The sequence below is a fragment of the Moschus berezovskii genome, chromosome 9 (assembly GCF_049115385.1).
Source record: "Moschus berezovskii isolate FMDL1 chromosome 9, NW_MosBer_1.0, whole genome shotgun sequence".
Lineage (NCBI taxonomy): Eukaryota > Metazoa > Chordata > Mammalia > Artiodactyla > Moschidae > Moschus > Moschus berezovskii.
In genome coordinates this window covers 82,128,682-82,150,219 of record NC_142468.1, presented here as the reverse complement: position 1 = coordinate 82,150,219, position 21,538 = coordinate 82,128,682, and the positions used below count along the sequence as shown (strand labels likewise).

Sequence of the window (21,538 nt, the reverse complement as noted above, 5' to 3'; positions counted from 1 at the left end):
CTGGTGGTCTGGTGGTTAAGATTCCACGCTACCAATGCAGGGAGCGTGGGTTCGATCCCTGTTCAGGGAACTAAAATCTGGCATGCTGCACAGTGAGGCCAATAAATAGCTAAATAATTTTTTTAATAAAATAAGAAAATTAAAATGGTTAAGATGTACATTTTATATTGAATATATTTTACAATTAAAATATTTAAATAAATTTTAAAAGCAAGTTTAGACATATAAATTTATTCATTGTAGTTCTGTTTATAATAGCAAAGGGTTAAGAACAATTTGGGCTTCCCAGGTAATGCTAGTGGTAAAGAACCCGCCTGCCAATGCAGGAGTCATTGGAGATATGGGTTCAGTCCCTGGGTGGGTCAGAAGATGCCCTGAGGAGGGCATGGCAACCCACCCCAGTATTCTTGCCTGGAAAATTCTATGGACAGAGGAGCCTGGTGGGCTCTAGAGCACAGGGTTGCACAGAGTTGGACACAACTGAAGTGACTTACTATAAGCATACAAGGATAATTTAAATCCCCATTAGTTGGAAACTAAGCAAATTATGTTATGTTTTCACCACAGTCCATTATGTAACTGTAATAAAGGAAGAAACTCCCTCCATGTGCTTATAGACTTATATATAAAGTGAACCGCTCTATATTGGTAAGGGAAATGCTACATGCAGGACAATGTGTTGTCGTTCAGTCCCTCAGCTGTGTCCAGCTCTCTGCAACCATGGACTGCAGCACGCCAGGCTTCCTGTCCTTCACCATCTTCCGAGCCTGCTCAGACTCATGCCCCTTCTGTCAGTGACGCCATCGAGCCGTCTCATCCTCTGTCATCCCATCTCCTCCCGCCTTCAATCTTCCCCAGCACCAGGGTCTTTTCCAATGAGTCGGCTCCTTGTATCAGGTGGCCAAAGTATTAGAGCTACAGCCTCAGCATCAGTCCCTCCAATTAATATTCAGATTGATTTCCTTTAGGATGGACTGGTAGATATCCTCACACTCCAAGGGACTATCAAGAGTCTTCTCCAACAACACAGTTCAAAAGCATCAATTCTTTGGTGCTCAGCCTTCTTTATGATCCAATTCTGACATCCATACATGACTACTGGAAAAACCATAGCTTTGACTAGACAGACCTTTGAAGGCAAAGTAATGTCTCTGCTTTTTAATATGCTGTCTAGGTTGGTCAAAGCTTTTCTACCAAGGAGCAAGCTTCTTTTAATTTCATGGCTGCCATCACCATCTGCAGTGATTTTGGAGCTCAAGAAAATAAACTCTGTCACTGTTTCAACTATTTCCCCATCTATTTCCCATGAAGTGATGGGACTAGATGCCATGATCTTTGTTTTCTGAATGTTGAGCTTCAAGCCAACCTTTTCACTCTCCTCTTTCACTTTCATCAAGAGGCTTTTTAGTTCCTCTTCACTTTCTGCCATAAGGGTGGTGTCATCTGCATATCTGAGGTTACTGATATTTATCCTAGCAATCTTGATTCCAGTTTGCTCTTCATCCATCCCAACATTTCACATGATGTACTCTGCATATAAGTTATATAAATAGGTTGATAATATACAGCCTTGACATACTCCTTTCCCAATTTTGTACCAGTCCATTGTTCCATGTCCAGTTCTAACTGTTGCTTCTTGACCTGCATACAAGTTTCTCAGCTGGCAGGTAAGGCAGTCAGTATTCCCATCTCTTAAAGAATTTTCCACAGTTTGTTGTGATCCACACAGTCAAAGACTTTGGCATAGTCAAGAAAGCAGAAATAGATGCTCTACTGGAATTCTCTTTCATTTTCTATGATGCAATGGATGTTGGCAATTTGATCTCTGGTTCCTTTGCTTTTTTTCTAAATCCACCTTAAACATACGGAAGTTCTCAGTTCACATGCTATTGAAGCTTAGCTTGGAGAATTTTGAGTGTTACTTTACTAGCGTGTGAGATGAGTGCAATTGTGCGGTAGTTTGACCATTCTTTGGCATTGGCCTTCTTTGGGATTGCAATGAAGACTGACCTTTTCCAGTCCTGTGGCCACTGCTGAGTTTTCCAGATTTGCTGGCATATTGCATGCAGCACTTACTATAGGACAATATGGGTATAGACTATTGTAAAAACAGGATGGAGGAATAGACTAAGGGTGTAATACATTTATGTTTGCTGTTTACACATAGAGAAACTCTGGAAAGAAGAGAAGAAATTCATAATAATGGGTATGTATAGCAAGGATAGCATGAGAGCCAGACAATAGAGGGTAGGGGTGGATGGGAAATGTTTACTGGAAAAATATTTACTAACTTGTAAATTCTTGGACTATGTGAATTTATCATCTTTTCAAAAAAAAATAATTAGTATTTTAAAATATGTGTTTTATTGTTGAGAATGAAAATTATAAACAACTCACCTCAATTAAAATTGGGATGTTAATATCAAGATACAGGGTTTGTCCGATTTAGGTCCATTTCACAAAGGATAGAATACACAGAAGAACTGTACAAAAACGATCTTCACGACCCAGACAATCACGATGGTGTGATCACTCGCCTAGAGCCAGACATCCTGGAATGTGAAGTCAGGCTGGCCTTAGGAAGCATCACTATGAACAAAACTAGTGGAGATGATGGAATTCCATTTGAGCTATTTCAAATCCTGAAAGATGATGCTGTGAAAGTGCTGCACTCAATATGCCAGCAAATTTGGAAAACTAAGCAGTGGCCACAGAACTGGAAAAGGTCAGTTTTCATTCCAATCCCAAAGAAAGGCAATGCCAAAGAATGCTCAAACTACCGCACAATTGCACTCATCTCACATACTAGCAAAGTAATTGTCAAAATCCTCCAAGCCAGTACATTCTTCAACAGTACATGAACCGTGACCTTCCAGATGTTCAAGCTGGTTTTAGAGAAGGCAGAGGAACCAGATCAAATTGCCAACATCTGTTGGATCATAGAAAATGCAAGAGAATTCCAGTAGAGCATCTACTTCTGCTTTATTGACTAAGCCAAAGTCTTTGACTGTGTGGATCACAACAAACTGTGGAAAATTCTTTTAAGAGATGGGAATACCAGACCACCTGACCTGCCACCTAGAAACCTGTAGGCAGGTCAAGAAGCAACAGTTAGAACTGGACATGGAACAACAGACTGGTTCAAAACTGGGAAAGGAGTACATCAAGGCTGTATTTTATCACCCTATTTATTTAACTTATATGCAGAGTACATCATGTGAAATGTTGGGATGGATGAAGCGCAAATTGGAATCAAGATTGCCAGGAGAAATATCAGCAACCTCAGATATGGAGATGACACCACCCTTATGGCAGAAAAACGAAGAACTAAAGAGCCTCTTGATGAAAGTGAAAGAAGAGAGTGAAAAAGTTGGCTTAAAGCTCAACATTCAGAAAACTAAGATCATGGCATCTAGTCCCATCACTTTATGGCAAATAGATGGGGAAACAGTGACAGACTTTCTTTTGGGGGGGCTCCAAAATCACTGCATATGGTGACTGCAGCCATGAAATTAAAAGATGCTTGCTCCTTGGGAGGAAAGCTGTGACCAACCTAGACAGCATATTAAAAAGCAGAGACATTACTTTGCCTACAAAAGTCCGTCTAGTCAAAGCTATGGTTTTTCCAGTAGTCATGAATTGATGTGAGAGTTGGACTGTAAAGAAAACTGAGTGCCGAAGAAATGATGCTTTTGAACTGTGGTGTTGGAGAAGACTCTTGAGAGTCCCTTGGACTGCAAGGAGATCCAACCAGTCCATCCTAAAGGAAATCAGCCCTGAATATTCATTGAAAGCACTGATGTTGAAGCTGAAACTCCAATACATTGACCACCTGATGCGAAGAACTGACTCATCGGAAAAGACCCCGATGCTGGGGAAGATTGAGGGCAGGAGGAGAAGGGGACGACAGTGGATGAGATGGTGGAATGGCCTGACCGACTCAAGGATATGAGTTTGGGTAAACTCCAGGACTTGGTGTTGGACAGGGAAACCTGATGTGCTGCAGTCCTTGGGGTCGCAAAGAGTCAGACATGACTAAGCAACTAAACTGAACTGATTCTAATACTGCCTCTCAAGGCTTTCAGCCAACAGGGAGGACTCAGCAACCAGCTCAGTTAAACAGAGTGAAGTCCGTGGACTGACCTTGTCAACAATCTCCAAGTTACAGCCAGCCTTCAGCACGGTTTCCACAAGTTCCACATTTCCAAGATAAGCAGCTACATGCAAAGGAATCTGCAGCCTCTGCCATGAGAAATTTCAAAAATATGATTCAAGCATGTTAAATAGAGAAGAAAGTTGCATAATGACACAGAGAAAGCAAAGGTGTCCTCCACAGGCACAAGGGAAAACAGATCAGCTAACTTATTTTTAAACAGGAACAGGAGACATTCATTGCTGTGTTATTTATAACAGTGAAAGACTGAAAGGAAGTTACATGCATAATAAGGAGACTCATGAGATAAAGTAGGCAACCGTCACAAATGACTTTCTAAAATAATTTCAATAAGGGATACCTACTGCAGTAAGTTCATAGAGATACAGTGAAATGGTGTGTCGAGGAGGGAATGAGGAATTACTGTTTAATGAGCGTGGAGTTTCAGTTTGGGAAGATAAAGCTCTGGAGACAGTGTGAGAGTCATGCACATGGTCAATATGCTTAACGTCACCGAACTGTACACTTGGAAACGGTTACAAGAGTTCAGTTTTATCTTACATCTATCTTGCCACAATAAAAAATACTTTCAGAGATTTCTGAAAATGAAACAGTGCTTGTAACATTTAAAACCTTAGGAAAAAACACTATCTAGCTGAGCTCAATTTATATATAAAAATAGAGAAAGAGAAGAAAATGCATTGGTTGTTAAGAATGATAACATCTAGATGGAGGGATCGGAGGTTTTTTTATTGCCTTCTTGATGCTTTTCTCTGTTTTGCAAATTCCCTACATTATAGTGTATAAAAGGAGTGTCAGCTTTTCATTCCTTTCTGAAATAACCATTTTCCTGCAAAAAGGACAAGAGAGTCTCGGAGAAATAGATGAAATCACAGGAAAACCACCCATCTTATACCTCCCACCAAAAGAAATTCTGATGTGAAGACATTTCTAAAATATTAACACAGAAAGGAACACTGGTTGTGATCCAGCCCAACTCCTAAACCAGAGGGAGGAGGCGACTCCCCCAGTGTCACACAGCTGGGTAGTAGCATCTAGTCCAGGACTCTTCTTCCTAGAGCACAGGGCCAACATGCTGGGGATGTTAACAGAGTTAAAAACAAAAAGCATTCACTAAAGACCCACTTTTAGGTGGCAATGTGCCCCTCTGGAGGCTCATTATCTAAGATATGGAACTTACACTGACAGACTGATTAAAAGTCTATACCAACATAGAACAGAGACAAGTGTCACACACCAAGTACTCATAAAACCTCCCTATGGCAAAACTGCTAGAAGTCTAGAGGGCAGGAAATGCACCAAAATATTAAGAGAGCGCTCTTTCTTTGGGGGGATTAGAACCAAATTGTAAGTTTTTAGCTTATTTGTGTTTTCTTACTTTTATACACTGTGTGTATTCCTAGTCTAACAAAAACCATCAATGATGAAAAGATTGATACCCTGGGTGGCAGTCTAGCAAGCCTCATTTGCTGGAGTGGAGCTAGCCAAATCTGGTGAAACCAGAACCACTTGTGAGTTCTGTCCATGTGGCGAGAAAGATGCTGCCTATAAGAAAAGACCTGGGGCATTAACATAGCTGAACACACATCTATGTTTAATAACAAGGGGGGTTTTTCTTCCCACTCACTTTTGGGATAGTAAAAGACCAAGGAGGAGAATGGTCCCTGGGAAAGGAAGGGATGGACGGGGAGTTAAGTCCCCATTCAGCTCAGGGCACCAGAAACTCACAGGCTGGAGCTGGAGCAGAGCTGGGCATCAGTGATCTGGCTTCACAGATGAGGAGACCGAGGACCATCCAGTGGGTAAGTTCAGGCCTCCTCACCAATCACAGCCGCTCCTGACCTTGGAGAGGCAGCCAGGAAGCAGGGAGAGGTCCCGAGGCTCCTGGTTTAAGACCCCTCTCTCTGAGAGTTTTCCTTCCCACTCCTGGCCTCTGGAGGAGGGCAGCCCATCCCACAGCAGGGCCCAGTGCAGACAGCACCCACCCCCATCCTCTTAATTCTTCCACCTCAACATTTCCATTTCTAGCCAGTGATGGATGCCTTTTGTGGAGCATTTGGTTCTGCTCCAATGGACTGAATTCATGGTGATTTAAAAAAAAAAAATTTCAAGAGGTCTCTTTTGCCTTTGGGCAAAAAGAAGATACATTTACTGTCTGTCATCCAGAAACAAAGCTTCCTTCTGGGGGAAAAAGGTTCCCTGCCAACTACAACATTTCACACTGGGGGAGTAGCTTTTGATTTAAAGAGGCTCTGGCAATTTACCTCCGAGCTACTGTTTATCTATCTGAAGCACTGGGCCTGTTAAATGTGAACGGTTTAATAACGCACTGGCTGAATCCCAGTGGTGCGTTTGAAAAAGACAAAATACGTGTGTGCAAGTGGGAGTGAGGGTGAGGGGAGGAAAAGCATAAGAATAAACGTGCCTGTTCCTCCCAGGAGCCTTGAACTTGAGCAAAACTACCCCTAAACACACACTGAGTTGAATCAAGAAAATTGACTCTCCAGGTTCTGACTTGCTGGCTTACCTGATTGAAGATATCAGTGTCATGCTATGCACTTAATAAGCTGTTCACCACTGTGACATGTTTGTTGAGAACAGCTAAATGAAGTGGGGACGCCTTAGGCTGCAGAAACAAATGACAATGTCAAATTCAAAAACTTCTGGCTTCAACATTCAGATCAAAAAGTGACTCATTTCAGCAGATAATCCCCTGAACACTGACACTGCCCAGCATGGTGGTGAGTCCTTTAGGAAGTCTTCAGCAATCATTTGCCTGCCAAGGCCGCACAGCTAACCTGCTCACCAGCAACCCACCCTCCGGCATTATTTATTCCAGAACTTGATTCTCAGCACCTACTGTAAGTCAGGCTCTTTTCAGGGTGCCAGGGGTGCAGTCAACACCCTGAAAAGAGCCTGGCCTATGAATGAATGGAAACTATGGTTTTCCAGTAGTCATGTATGGGTGTGAGAGTTGGACCATAAAGAAGGCTGAGCACTAAAGAACTGATGCTTTCTAACTGGGGTGCTGGAGAAGACTCTTTAGAGTCCCTTAGACAGCAAGATCAAATACTAAAGGAAATATCAATCCTAAAGGAAATCGGACCTGAATTTTCACTGGAGACACTGATGCTGAAGCTGAAACTCCAATACTTGGTCACCTGATATGAAGAGCTGACTCACTGGAAAAGACCTGATGCTGGGAAAGATTGAATGTGGAAGAAGGGGACAACAGAGGATGAGATGGTTGGATGGCATCACTGACTCAGTGGACATGAGTTTGAGCAAACTCTGGAAGACAGTGAAGGACAGGGAATCCTGGCGTGCTGCAGGCAATGGGATCACAAAGAGTCAGACACGACTGAGGGACTGAACAAGAACAACAAGGGGTTCAATGGGGAACATGGCCCAGCCTCAGGAATCTTTCATTGAGTAGGGAAAGTAGACATTAATTTTTTTTAAGTCACAAAATAAATATACGGTTACTAATTGTGTTAAGTGCCTTGGAGGAAAAGTGCAGAGTGGTAAGGCAGCATATGTGGGCGTGGGCTGAGGGCCACACTTTCCGCAGGCCAGAAAAACACTTTCCTGAAGATCTGACATCCGAGCTCAGAGATGAAGACCAGGAAACTACTGAATAGACCAATCACGGGACTTCTCAGAGCCTTCAAAGAGCTGACGTGCAGTGGGAATAACCACAAGGAGGAAATGGCAGTCACATTCCATATTTCCTAACTTGCCTTGAACCAGGGCTTTTTCTCCCTAGAGCGGGTTGTGGGACTAACACCCCCTCACCTAGGGTACAGTCCATGCTCAGCCCTCCCACCTATGTAGTCTGACCACCGTGTATTCACCAAGCCCCGACAGTCTACTTTCCTCCCACCTTGTGGTTAAAATGGCTGTTTTCCAGCCACGCACTCGGTCACCTCCACCGCAGGCTCCTTACCAGCTTTGCAAGGCTCAGTGCCCACCTCCACATTCAGACAGCCTCTTGCTGCCTCACTCCCACCCAGCTGCCCCTGGTCCTGGAGGCTCAAGAGAAAACACCTCCCTGGGGGTAGAAAAGGCAGCTGCAAGGAGGAAAAAAGGCGAGGAGAACACAGTTAAGGTGTGAGGGTGAGGTGAGGGGCATCTAGTGCGGAGGGGCGGGGTTGGGGCACAGGGAAGACAGAGCAGGGAAGGGCATGCAGTGAGGCCGTGTGGGCCACAGAAGCTGAGCTGAGAGGCAGAGAGTGGAGGGAAGGGGTGCAGATGCCTCGAGGGTGAGCGCAGAGGATGGGGCGCAGTGCTGCTCAACCAGAGACGACGACGTTAGTCGGCATCAGGTACGCGCATACAGCACATCCTCCTGATGGTACTACTACGCACGCACGTCCCCAATAGTTCAGTTCAGTCGCTGAGCCGTGTCCGACTCTTTGCGACCCCAAGGACTGCAGCACGCCAGGCCTCCCCGTCCATCACCAACTCCTACAGCTTACTCAAACTCATGTCCATCGAGTCAGTGATGCCATCCAACCATCTCATCCTCTGTCCTCCTGCCTTCAATCTTTCCCAGCATCAGGGTCTTTTCCAATGAGTCAGTTCTTCTCATCAGGTGGCCAAAGTATTAGAGTTCAGCTTCAGCATCAGTCCTTCCGATGAATATTCAGCACTGATTTCCTTTAGGATGGACTGGTTGAATCTCCTTGGAGTCCAAGGGACTCTCAAGAGTCTTCTCCAACACCACAGTTCAAAAGCATCAATTCTTTAGCGCTCAGCTTTCTTCACAGTCCAACTCTCACATCCATACAGTTAATACTCTCATATCCCCAACAGTTAATACTGTTTAAAAACACTAAATTGACAGCTTTCCATTCACAACCACCCCAGCAGTTAGGTCTTCTATTCTACACTTTACATACTGAGTCAATTCCTAGGCAGGTTGATAAGAAGCCCGGGTCCCTGAGGGGAGATGGGTCTGGGACTCTCAAAGAGGAGATAGGGGTCTGGGATTCTCAAAGAAGAGGAAAGGACAAAGTCTTTTATTCTCTTCATTCCTTAGTCACATAAAACATTTTCTTCTTTAAGCCCAGAACTGATGATTACACAACAAACAACTCAGTTTAAACTCTGTACTAAGGATTATATAACAACAATGTATCCTGCTTGAGGACAGTTTCTCCTTCCTGAAAACTTTCTGACTAATCCTGATATCTTTGAATGCATATTATGGGAGTAGGTCTGGTAAAATCTTTCTATTGTTAGTTCTAATCCTGTCATCTTAAAATGTAAACTGTGGGAGTTGGTCTAGTAAGATCTTTACAGCCTTGAGACTTTCTTTTGACTCATTGCAATAACCAATTTAAAAAGTATCTAACTCCATGCTAACACTAGTGAGGGGGGCACTCTCCACCCCCTTCTGATGTCTGTGTCAGAAGCTTCCTCTGCCCCTTTTTATACTTTAATAAAACTCTGCTACACAAAAGCTCTTGAGTGATCAAGCCTGGTACCTGGTCCAGAAGCTAAATCTTCTTCTTTGGAGATCCTGAATCACCTAAGCTATCGATTCGAGACACAGAGGTTAAATCACCTCCCGAGGCATTGGAGACAGGAAGTAACAGAGACAGGATTTGAGCCCAGATCTTCCTGTCTCCCACATCAACACCAGCCTCCTTCCCACAGGGGTAGATGGATGGAAGAGAGATGTAGTGATTGAGCAAAGAACCCAGCAGCACTCAGAGGAGGAGGAAAGGAGAGGCAGATGGGACCTAAAGTTGTGTACATCAGACTGTCCAAGGGTGAGCAAGGGCAGTCGGAGACAGACGGGGTGGAGGGACAGGCTTTCCACACAGACGTCTTCTGCTCTGGAAGAACCAAGCATGAAAAAAGAGAACAGAGCCCTAATCCCAGGGACATAGGGAGGGCCCTTCCTGCTGGGACCACCAGCCTTGCTGTGGCCCCAAACCCTCCTGAGAAGCAGGAGGCATTCTTGGATAGACCAGGCAAATTCAGAGCCTCTTGTGCCATTCTCCAAAAACTACCAATCCTGGTTTAAATCACATCCCTTCTCTCCAGTTAATACAATAAATAGCAATGGCTTAAGCAAGATCAGAGGAAAGAATATTCTCCCAGGAGAAATGAAAGTAGAGTGAAAAATAGCATCTAATTCCAGCACAGATGGCCTTTGTTAATTCTGCCAGGGCCAACTTCAGAAAACCTAAATCAGTACAAATGACTGACTTTCAAAAGAAAAACAAAATCGGTCAGCGAAGGGGGAAAAATAATCCTTCTCCTTCCTATGAACAGCAGCTTCATCATTTTCCCAGACTGATAAATTTAATATAAGAACAGCATCTCCAGACACATGAGAAAGTTTAACTGCGGCAAATATAAATATTTAAAACACAAAGATTTCATTTTGTTCAGGAACTACAACAACTTTCTAAAATTCAACCCTCGGATTCTATTTCTCATGATTAAAACTCAGTCTGCAAAGGGAGTTGGTCAGCCCTCCGAGAAAGAATTCCTCCTTTGTGATCACCTGTTCTTCCCCTCTCTTTCCCCACTGTATCTGCAAGCAGCATCTTACAGCACAGCCAAGCCTCACAGAGCTGGGATCAAAGTCCATGTTATCCTAATAGACTCACTTCCATCTTCTGGTGCAGATCAAAGTTCTCATTGAGAAGAAAGCTGACAAGTGATGCATGGCCATTCCGGCTTGCTGTCTACAAAGCACTGATATTGATCTGTAAGAGACAGGTGGAGAGAGAAAGCAGGGAGGGATTCCCATTGGAATCCAACCTGCTTTCTGGTGTTCTTCTCATGGTTATCAATGAATACAATGAAACAGTATGACTCTTTTAAAGAGAAAATCCAATGTGCTTCTGATTATTGGGTGGGGGGTGCTCTTTGCTGCTTTTAGGTGAAGAGTCAGGTCCTAGGCATGCCTCAGGCAAATATGAGCTAAAGCCAGGAAGTACGAAGTGAACTGGAGCCAAGTCTTCTCTCTCTATACCCTGCTAACCCTCTCCTTGAGCCAGAAGAGATGAACTTGGTATTGGCCCCAGAAATGCCTCAACCCTCTTTCATTGTGACTGTTTACTAGCAACTGTCCCCTTGCAGATACCACCTCAAAACAGCATGGAAGTGTTAGTGGCTCAGTTGTGTCCAATTCTTTGTGACCCCACGGACTGTGGTCCACCAAGGGATTCTCCAGGCAAGAATACTGGAGTGGGTTGCCATTTCCTTCTCCAGGGGATCTTCCTGACCCAGGGATCAAGCCCATGTCTCCTGCGTCTCCTGCATTGCAAGGGGATTCTTTACCACTGGGCCACCTGGGAAGCCCCTGATTATCCTGTCTTCCTGCAAAAGTCCTTGCAAGAAGAAAAGCTTAAAGATAACAGCGTATGTTTCTAAGCCACTGTGCTTTGGGTTGGTTGGTTATAAAGTCATAGGCAAGTGGAGCAAATACTCACAGATTGATACACACTCCGACCAATGGGAATCTAGCTTGAGCTGATAGTAAATGCCTAAATGGCCTTGAATAAAAGGCCTCTCAAGGATGGGCCTCTATGTCTTCCTCTGTGACAATAACAGACCCACCTATATTATTAGTTTTCTATTGCTGTGAATAGCAAATTACCACAAATGTAAGTGCCTTAAACAATACAGATGTATTATCTTACAGTTCTAGAGGTCAGAAGTCTGAAATGAGTCTCACTGGGTGAAAAGAAAGGCCTATAGGGAGGCTTTCAGGAGAATCCATTTCTTTGCCTTTTTCAGTCTGTAGAAGCCACACACACCCCTTGGCTCTCTGACCCCCTCCTTCACCTTCAAAGTAGGCAATGGGGGTGCTCAGTCCTTCTCATGTTCCATCCCTCTGACCTCCCTGCTGGCCTCATTCTTCTGCTTGAAAGGACACTTGTGATTATATTATATATGGATAATCTCGTTGTAGGGTCAGATGATGATCAACCTTAATTCCCCTTTGCCCTGTAACTTCACAAACTCAACAGGTTCCCAGGATCCTAATGTGGACTTCTTTGGGGGCTATTATTCTGTCAACCACACCATCCGACCTCTTTTCCTCAAATTATCACAATACTTGGGAAATACATGAGCTAGTAAAGGTGTGCAACGATCTTAACTATCATCTCAATAAGGCCACAAATATTTATTGAGCACGTATTATGTACCAGGCCCTATGTTAAATAGTGGGGGCGTGGGTATGATTAGACTGACAGTATCTCTGACCTTTCATTCCAGTAAGGGCGGACAATCAATTGGTGTATAGATCAGTAGACTGCTAAATCAGTAAATTAACAGATTTAGAATAAATCCATCTATTGGATTCCAGATGTTCTTAGAAGAGTAACATCAGCTAGTGGTAATGAGCCTGCTAACGTGCGAAGGGAAAGAATGTGACTGCAGGATTACTTTCCAGTGAGTGATCAAGGAAACCTTGGACAGGGTGACATCTAGACTGAGATCAGAGGGTAGGCAATGCCCCCTCATGGAAGGGTCTGACGCAGAAACAGGTTTGTAAAGCGCCCACAGCCAGGGACCCAAAGAGCGGCAGGGGCTGTGGCATCGCCCCCGCGCGGCACTACAGGCGCAGCGCGGGCCGGCAGGCTCTGCAAGCGCCAAACCGGCGCGGGAGCCTTAACAGAGCGTCGCTCCGGATACCAAGGGACCACAACACTGGACAAAGGCAGTGTTCGATCCACACGCTCATACCTCACTGACTGCTAAATGCAGTATTCATAAAGCATCCATCACACTGTAAACAATTTGTAGGTCAAATTTCAAGTATGAGCAGAGTTCTAAGAAATCAGTCATAAATTAGCGTGGTCTAAAAGTTCCAGTGGTCACCTATGGATGTGAGAGTTGGACTGTGAAGAAAGCTGAGCACCGAAGAATTGATGCTTTTGAACTGTGGTGCTGGAGAAGACTCTTGAGAGTCCCTTGGACTGCAAGGAGATCCAACCAGTCCATGCTAAAGGAGATCGATCCTGGGTGTTCATTGGAAGGACTGATGCTAAAGCTGAAACTCCAATACTTTGACCACCTCATGTGAAGAGTTGACTCACTGGAAAAGACTCTGATGCTGGGAGGGATTGGGGGCAGGAGGAGAAGGGGACAACAGAGGATGAGATGGCTGGATGGCATCACCAACTCGATGGACATGAGTTTGAGTGAACTCCGGGAGTTGGTGATGGACAGGGAGGCCTGGCGTGCTGTGATTCATGGGGTTGCAAAGAGTCGGACACGACTGAGCAACTGAACTGAACTGAACTGAAAAGTGCTATATTCAGTATGTCAACAAACTTGAAAAACTCAGCAGCGGCCAGAGGACTGGAAAAAGTCAGTTTTCATTCCAACCCCAAAGAAGGGCAATGCCAAAGAATATTCAAACTGCTGTATAATTGTGCTCATTTCACGTGCTAGCAAGGTTATGCTCAAAATTCTCCAAGCCAGGCTTCAACAGTACGTGAACTGAGAACTTCCAGATATACAAGCTGGATTTAGAAAAGGCAGGGGAATCAGAGATCAAATTGCCAATATCCACTGGATCATGGAGAAAGCAAGGAAATTCCAGAAAAATAGCTACTTCTGCTTCATTGACTATGCTAAAGTCTTTGACGGTGTGGATTACAACAAACCGTGGAAATTTTTTTAAGAGATGGGCATACCAGACCACCTTACCTATCTTCTGAGAAACTTGTATGTAAGGTCAAGAAACAACAGTTAGGACTGGACATGAAACAATGAACTGGCTCCAAATTGGGAAAGGAGTATGTCAAAGCTGTATATTGTCACCCTGCTTATTTAACTTATGTGTAGAGTACATCATGCAAAATACCGGACTGCATGAAGTACAAGCTGAAATCAAGACTGCCGGGAGAAATATCAACAACCTCAGATATGCAGATGATACCCCTCTAATGGCATAAAGTGAAGAGGAACTAAAGAGTCTTTTGACAAAAGTGAAAGAAGAGAGCAAAAAAGCTGGCTTAAAACTCATGATTCAAAAGACTAAGATCATAGCATCAGGTTCCATCACTTCAAGGCAAATAGAAGGGGGAAAGGTGGAAGCAGTAACATTTTATTTTCTTGGGCTCCAAAATCATTGTGGATGGTGACTATAGCCATAAAATTAAAAGATGGTTGCTCCTTGGAAAGAAAGGTATGACAAACTTAGACAGCATATTAAAAAGTAACCTCTGGAAAAAAAAAAGTAACCTCTGCCAACAAAGGTCTGTATAGTCAAAGCTATGTTTTTTCCAGTAGTCATGTACAGATGTGAGAGTTGGACCATAAAGAAGGCTGAGTGCCAAAGAATTGATGGTTTTGAACTGTGGTGCTGAGAAGACTCTTGAGAGTCCCATGGACTGCAAGGAGATCCAACCAGTCCATCCTAAAGGAATTCAACTGTGAATGTTCATTGGATGAACTGATGTTGAAGCTGAAACTCTAATACTTTGGCTATCTGATGCAAAAAGCTGACTTATTGGGAATGACCCTGATGGTAGGAAAGACTGGAGGCAAAAGGAGAAGAGGATGGGAGAGGATGAGATGGTTATGTCGGGCGAGTGTATGCTCCTCGGGTTCTGTCTCAACGAAGATCTGGAGTGACGGACATTAAAGCCCCCTTGGCGTGTCACAGCTCTCAGGTCTTGGACAGACCGTGTTATAGCTCTCAGGTCTCTAACGGACGTTTTATAGCTCTTAGACAAATCAGTGTTACAGTTCTATTTTATTTAGACGATAGCAGGAAAATCCATCTTCGAGGTGTGAAGGCACGTCGATCCAAAGACGCGAAGAGAAGGATGTGAGGGCGATCTGGTTGCGACATCTGTCACCCCGTTGATCGCCAGGGCTGACTGGGCTGATCTAGCTGGCTAGGCGGGTGTCCCTTTCCTCCCTCACCGCTCCAGGTGCGTCCCTCCCGAAGCTGCGCGCTTGGTTGAATATGACGACCATCTGCGCTAGAGGAGGACCGGTCTTCGGTCAAGGGTATACGAGTAGCTGCGCTCCCCTGCTAGAACCGCCAAACAAAGATGCAAAGAGAAGAGCGCCCCAGCGCGCGCGGGAGAGAGAGAGAGCCCTTTGGCTCCTCTTTTTATGTTTTTTTCTTCCCCCTGAGCCTGCCCTATGCAAATTGGGCTTAGTCAGGAATGCTCTTCTACCTGAAGTCCTCACTCCGGTCCTTGGACCTTCCTTTGACCTTCCTCTGTTCAATTTTCACGGGCTTTTCTCTTCCTTGTCTTTTAGCCACTGCCATTTTGGACTCCTTTTCCCTATTCTAACTACCTAACAGGTAGCTCCAATACGTTGGCCACCTCATGCGAAGAGTTGACTCACTGGAAAAGACCCTGATGCTGGGAGGGATTGGGGGCAGGAGGAGAAGGGGACGACAGAGGATGAGATGGCTGGATGGCATCACCGACTCGATGGAGGTGAGTTTGAGTGGACTCCGAGAGTTGGTGATGGACAGGGAGGCCTGGCGTGCTGTGATTTCATGGGGTCGCAAAGAGTCGGACACGACTGAGCGACTGAACTGAACTGAACTGAACAGGCAGCTCCAATACGTTGGCCACCTCATGCGAACAGTTGACTCACTGGAAAAGACCCTGATGCTGGGAGGGATTGGGGGCAGGAGGAGAAGGGGACGACAGAGGATGAGATGGCTGGATGGCATCACCGACTCGATGGAGGTGAGTTTGAGTGGACTCCGAGAGTTGGTGATGGACAGGGAGGCCTGGCGTGCTGTGATTCATGGGGTCGCAAAGAGTCGGACACGACTGAGCGACTGAACTGAACTGAACTGAACAGGCAGCTCCAATACGTTGGCCACCTCATGCGAACAGTTGACTCACTGGAAAAGACCCTGATGCTGGGAGGGATTGGGGGCAGGAGGAGAAGGGGACGACAGAGGATGAGATGGCTGGATGGCATCACCGACTCGATGGACATGAGTTTGAGTGAACTCCGGGAGTTGGTGATGGACAGGGATGCCTGGTGTGCTGCGATTCATGGGGTCACAAAGAGTCGGACACGACTGAGTGACTGAACTGAACTGAACAGGTAGCATCACTGATTCAATGGACCTGAATCTGACCAACCCCGGGAACTAGTGGAGGATAGAGGATCCTGGCGTGCTGCAGTCCATGTGGTGGCAAAGAGACGGACACAACTTAGTGATGGAACAAAATAATCATATCCAAATAATTGTAAACAAATAAAAAAGCCTTTAAAAATAAGTTACAAGAAAAGGAAAGATGTATTTAACGTGGAATGTGGGAGCCTTTAAAGTTATTTGATAAGATATGAGGATAAGACAGTCCTCAGTCGTGTCTGACTCTTTGTGACCCCATGGACTGTGGCCTGCCACGCTCCTCTGTCCGTGGGATTCTCTAGGCAAGAATACTGGAGTGGGTATCCATTCCCTTCTCTTGGGGAATCTTTCCCAACCCAGGGATCAAAGCCAGGTCTCCTGCATTGCAGGCAGCTTCTTTACCATCTGAGCCACAAGGGAAGCCCTCCAGAAACATGAAGCTCTTAGGGTCTACAAAAGTCTTCACTGGATCCTGGGGGATAGGCAGCCTCGCCTATAGGCAGCACAAGTGGAGACAGCCTCCATGGGCAGCTAAATCCATAATCTTTCTCCAATTACTTCCTCAGAAATGACTCAACTTTTACCCCCGCCCTTAGTCGGGGTGGGGGGCGCAAAGCAAGCTCCTGGAGACCAAAACTAACCAATGTCAGCTGGTGAAGCTTCTCCAAGATCAAACATAGTAATCACCGACAGATGCTAAAGCCAGATGAGTCTAACAGGACCCCGGTGTGTGTCCAGGCTGCTGGCTTCCTGCATCACGCCGCTTGCTTCCCCGGGGTCTTTACTGGGCTGGGCAGACACGGGTGTGGACAGCAGTGGGGAATGAGGCTGTTGATCCAGGAAGTGTGAGAATGAATGTGGAGGGGGGAACTCAAGATAATGTAAAAGGCGAAAAAATGGACTTAGGACAATTTCCAGGCTGTCTGGATGAGGTGTAATGATATGGATACCGTGGAGCCTGCAGTCCTGGCAAGGCGGGGAGAACACAGAGCATGTGAAAGGCATTACGGAGCAAAACCCTTCAGAGGGCCAGTTAATGAAGTACAGGAGGGAGGCACAGAGCAACGGAACAAGCCAAAGGGAGAGAGCCGGGGAGGACCGTGCTAATGCGGGAGGCCTTTCCAGGGGCCCTTTTCAGACTGGCTGCAGACTGTGGACAGAGGGGCACCTGGGCATGACACGAAAATATGCTGGAAATATTCTGAATTCAAAGTATTCTGAATACTTCCCGGGTCCCATGAATTCTTAACTTTATGCTCATTTATTGCATAAATCACCTTGTGACATCAGTGGGAATTACCTCACTCTGCACTTTCCACTCTCGCAATCTTGTCCGTGTATATATAAATTATGCACAATGAGGGACTTCCCTGGTGGCCCAGTGGTTAGGACTCAGTGCCTTCACTGCCATGGGCCAAGGTTTGATCCCCAGTCAGGGAACTAAGATCCTGCAAGCTGAGTGGAATGACAGGAAAAAAAAATTATACAGTTAAAATCATAGGTAGAACATACTGTTTTTTTCTATTAGTGTTCTATCATGAACATTTTTCTGTATTGTAATAGGCTTAGTATTTATCATTAATATTTAACGGTTATATAATTTTCCAAGAAATAGGTGTACCAAAATTTTATTCAGCCTTCCCCTACCGTTTGTTGCCCTTACGGGTTTTATCAAATTCTTGGTTATTGAAGGTAATTTTAACATCTTTTTCAATCTTTTTAAATTTTTATACAGTTCTTAAAGGTTACTTTCTATTTACAGTTAATACAAAATATAGGCTAAATTCTCTGTGTTGTGTTTAAGACATCCTTGAGCTAAGCTCACATCCAATAGTTTGAACCTCCTACTCCCCCCCACCCCTATGTTGCCCCCACACCACCACTAGTTACCTTAACATCTATCTTAATGCATGTGGCTTTCCCCTCCTCTTAAACTTTTCTTTTAACATAATTTTCCAAACATGGGTGAATGGAAAGTGACAAACTGCTTTCCAAAAGAATTAAACGAAAGTATGCTCCTGCCAGCAGAAAACAAGAATATATAAAACATTACCAGTTTGGGACTTTATTCTCAATTCTGGTGTTCAACACCGGAAAAACTTAGTACCAGTTAAAGTTAACATTTAAGCTTTTGAAAATGAATTGCTTATACACTACAATATGGAGATATCTCCAAGATATGTTCAGTTCAGTTGCTCAGTCGTGTCCAACTCTCTGCTATCCCAAGATATGTACACACTGACAATTTAAAAAAATGAGGTGCAGAGCAGGATATCCATACACACAAGTAGGTATATATGTATATATATGTATACGTATGTACATATGTTTATATATATACATACACACTTACAGAGTGAGCGCAAGCTACTATTTATGTGATGTCAGTATGTGATCATTTTTCAAAAGAATGCATGGAAAATTCCTGCAAGATTAAATAAATCATTAATACTATTACTTCTAGGAGGTGAAATTGAGATGGGAAGTTGGAATAAGATAGTTTTCATCATATACCCGGGAGAAGACAATGGCAAGCCACTCCAGTACTCTTGCCTGGAGAATCACATGGACAGAGGAGCCCGGTAGGTTGCAGTCCAGGGGGTCTCGAAGAGTCAGACACAACTGAGTGACTTCACTTTCACTTTTCACTTTCATGCATTGGAGGAGGAAATGGCACCCCACTCCAGGGTTCTTGCCTGGAGAATCCCAGGGACGGGTGAGCCTGGTGGGCTGCCGTCTATGGGGTCACACAGAGTCGTATACGACTGACGTGACTTAGCAGCAGCAGGAGCATCATATACCCTTCGGTGCTATTCAAATTTTTTGTTAGTTTCATTACATATTAAATTAATTAGAAAAATAGAAAAAGAGAGTAAAACCCTTGGAAGACAAGATTAGGGCAGTGGCTAGTAGCTTAGGTCCTGAGCTCTATCCTTGTGCTGTCACTGAATAGCTGCATGATCCTGGATGAGACCCTTAATTTTCATAAATTCTAGTTTCCTCATCTAAAGAAAGGAAGACTGGGGAATTCCCTGGTGGTCCAGTGGTTAGGACTTCAGTGTTCTCACTGCCAGGGGCCTGGGTTCGATCCCTAGTCAGGGAACTAAGATCCCACAAGCCACTCAGCATGGCCACACATTTTTAATTTTTGAAAAAAATGAAGATCAGTATTAAATAATCTCCACACCAAAGTATTTTGTATTTAAAATAAGGCATCATCCTGTCTTCTTTAGGCTCCAGAATAACCACTTGGGTTTTTACACAGTCTTTTTTTCAGCATCGAATGTGTATAAGCCAGGTACTCCATTCAGTTCAGTCCAGTCAACTCTTTGTGACCCCATGGACTGCAGCATTCGAGGCTTCCCTGTCCATCGCCAACTCCCAGAGTTTACTCAAACTCATGTCCATTGAGTCAGTGATACCATCAAACCATTTTCTGTAGTCCCCTTCTCCCCTACCTTCAATCTTTCCCAGCATCAGGGTCTTTTCCAATGAGTGTATTCTTAGCATCACGTGGCCAAAGTATTGGAGTTTCAGCTTCAGCATCAATCCTTCCAATGAATATTCAGGACTGATTTCCTTTAGGTTGGATCTCCTTGCAGTCCAAAGGACTCTCAAGATTCTTCTCTAACACCACAGTTCAAAAGCATCAATTCTTCGGTGTTCAGCTTTCTTCACAGTCCAACTCTCACATCCATACATGACCACTGGAATAACCATAGCCTTGACTAGAAGGACCTTGGTTGGCAAAGTAATGTCTCTGCTTTTTAATATGCTGTCTAGGTTGGTCATAACTTATCTTCCAAGGAGTAAGCGTCTTTTAATTTCATGGCTGCAATCAGCATCCGCAGTGATTTTGGAGCCCCCCAAAAAAGTCTGACACTGTTTCCACTGTTTTCCCATCTATTTCCCATGAAGTGATGGGTCCAGATGCCATGATCTTACTTTTCTGAATGTTGAGCTTCAAGCCAACCTTTTCACTCTCCTCTTTCACTTTCATCAAGAGGCTTTTGAGTTCCTCTTCACTTTCTGCCATAAGGGTGGTGTCATCTGCATATCTGAGGTTATTGATATTTCTCGCAGCAATCTTGATTCCAGCTTGTGCTTCTTCCAGCCCAGCGTTCCTCATGATGTACTCTGCATAGAAGTTAAATAAGCATGGTGACCATATACAGCCTTGACATACTCCTTTTCCTATTTGGAACCAGTCTGTTGTTCCATGTCCAGTTCTAACTGTTGCTTCCTGACCTGCATACAGATTTCTCAGGAGGCAGGTCAGGTGGTCTGGTATTCCCATCTCTTTGAGAATTTTCCACAGTTTATTGTGATACACAAGTCAAAGGCTTTGACATAGTCAATAAAACAGAAATAGATGTTTTCCGGGGACTCTCTTGCTTTTTTGATAATCCAGCAGATGTTGGCAATTTGATCTCTGGTTCCTCTGCCTTTTCTAAATCCAGTTTGAAAATATGGAAGTTCATGGTTCACATACTTTTGAAGCCTGGCTTGGAGAATTTTGACCATTACTTTGCTAGCGTGTGAGATGAGTGCAATTGTGTGGTAGTCTGAACATTCTTTGGCATTGCCTTTCTTTGGGATTGGAATGAAAACTGGCCTTTTCCACAGTTTATTGTGATCCACAAGTCAAAGGCTTTGACATAGTCAATAAAACAGAAATAGATGTTTTTCGGAACTCTCTCTTTTTTTTTTTTTTTGCGATAATCCAACGGATGTTGGCAATTTGATCTCTGGTTCCTCTGCCTTTTCTAAATCCAGTTTGAAAATATGGAAGTTCATGGTTCACATACTTTTGAAGCCTGGCTTGGAGAATTTTGACCATTACTTTGCTAGCGTGTGAGATGAGTGCAATTGTGTGGTAGTTTGAACATTCTTTGGCATTGCCTTTCTTTGGGATTGGAATAAAAACGGACCTTTTCCAGTCCTGTGGCCACTGCTGAGTTTTCCAAATTTGCTGGCATATTGAGTGCAGCACTTTCACAGCATCATCTTTTAGGATTTGAAATAGCTCAACTGGAATTCTATCACCTCCACTAGTTTTCTTTGTAGTGATGCTTCCTAAGGCCCACTGGACTTTGCATTTCAGGATGTCTGGCTCTAGGTGAGTGATCATACCATCATGATCATCTGGGTCATGAAGATCGTTTTTACAGTTCTTCTGTGTATTCTTGCCACCTCTTCTTAATATCTTCTGCTTCTGTTAGGTCCATACCATTTCTGTCCTTTATTGCGCCCATCTTTGCATGAAA

At 44.3% G+C, this 21,538-nt stretch overlaps 1 protein-coding gene across 1 annotated transcript in view; it reads right to left on the bottom strand.

Moving 5' to 3' along the window:
* ANKDD1B (ankyrin repeat and death domain containing 1B) overlaps positions 1–21,538 on the bottom strand; it is a 68,562-nt gene that overhangs the window by 14,302 nt on the left and 32,722 nt on the right. The window contains 3 exon segments of the mRNA XM_088840207.1: positions 4,144–4,242; positions 6,702–6,800; positions 10,801–10,899. Coding sequence (XP_088696333.1) covers positions 4,144–4,242; positions 6,702–6,800; positions 10,801–10,899 — 297 coding nt within the window.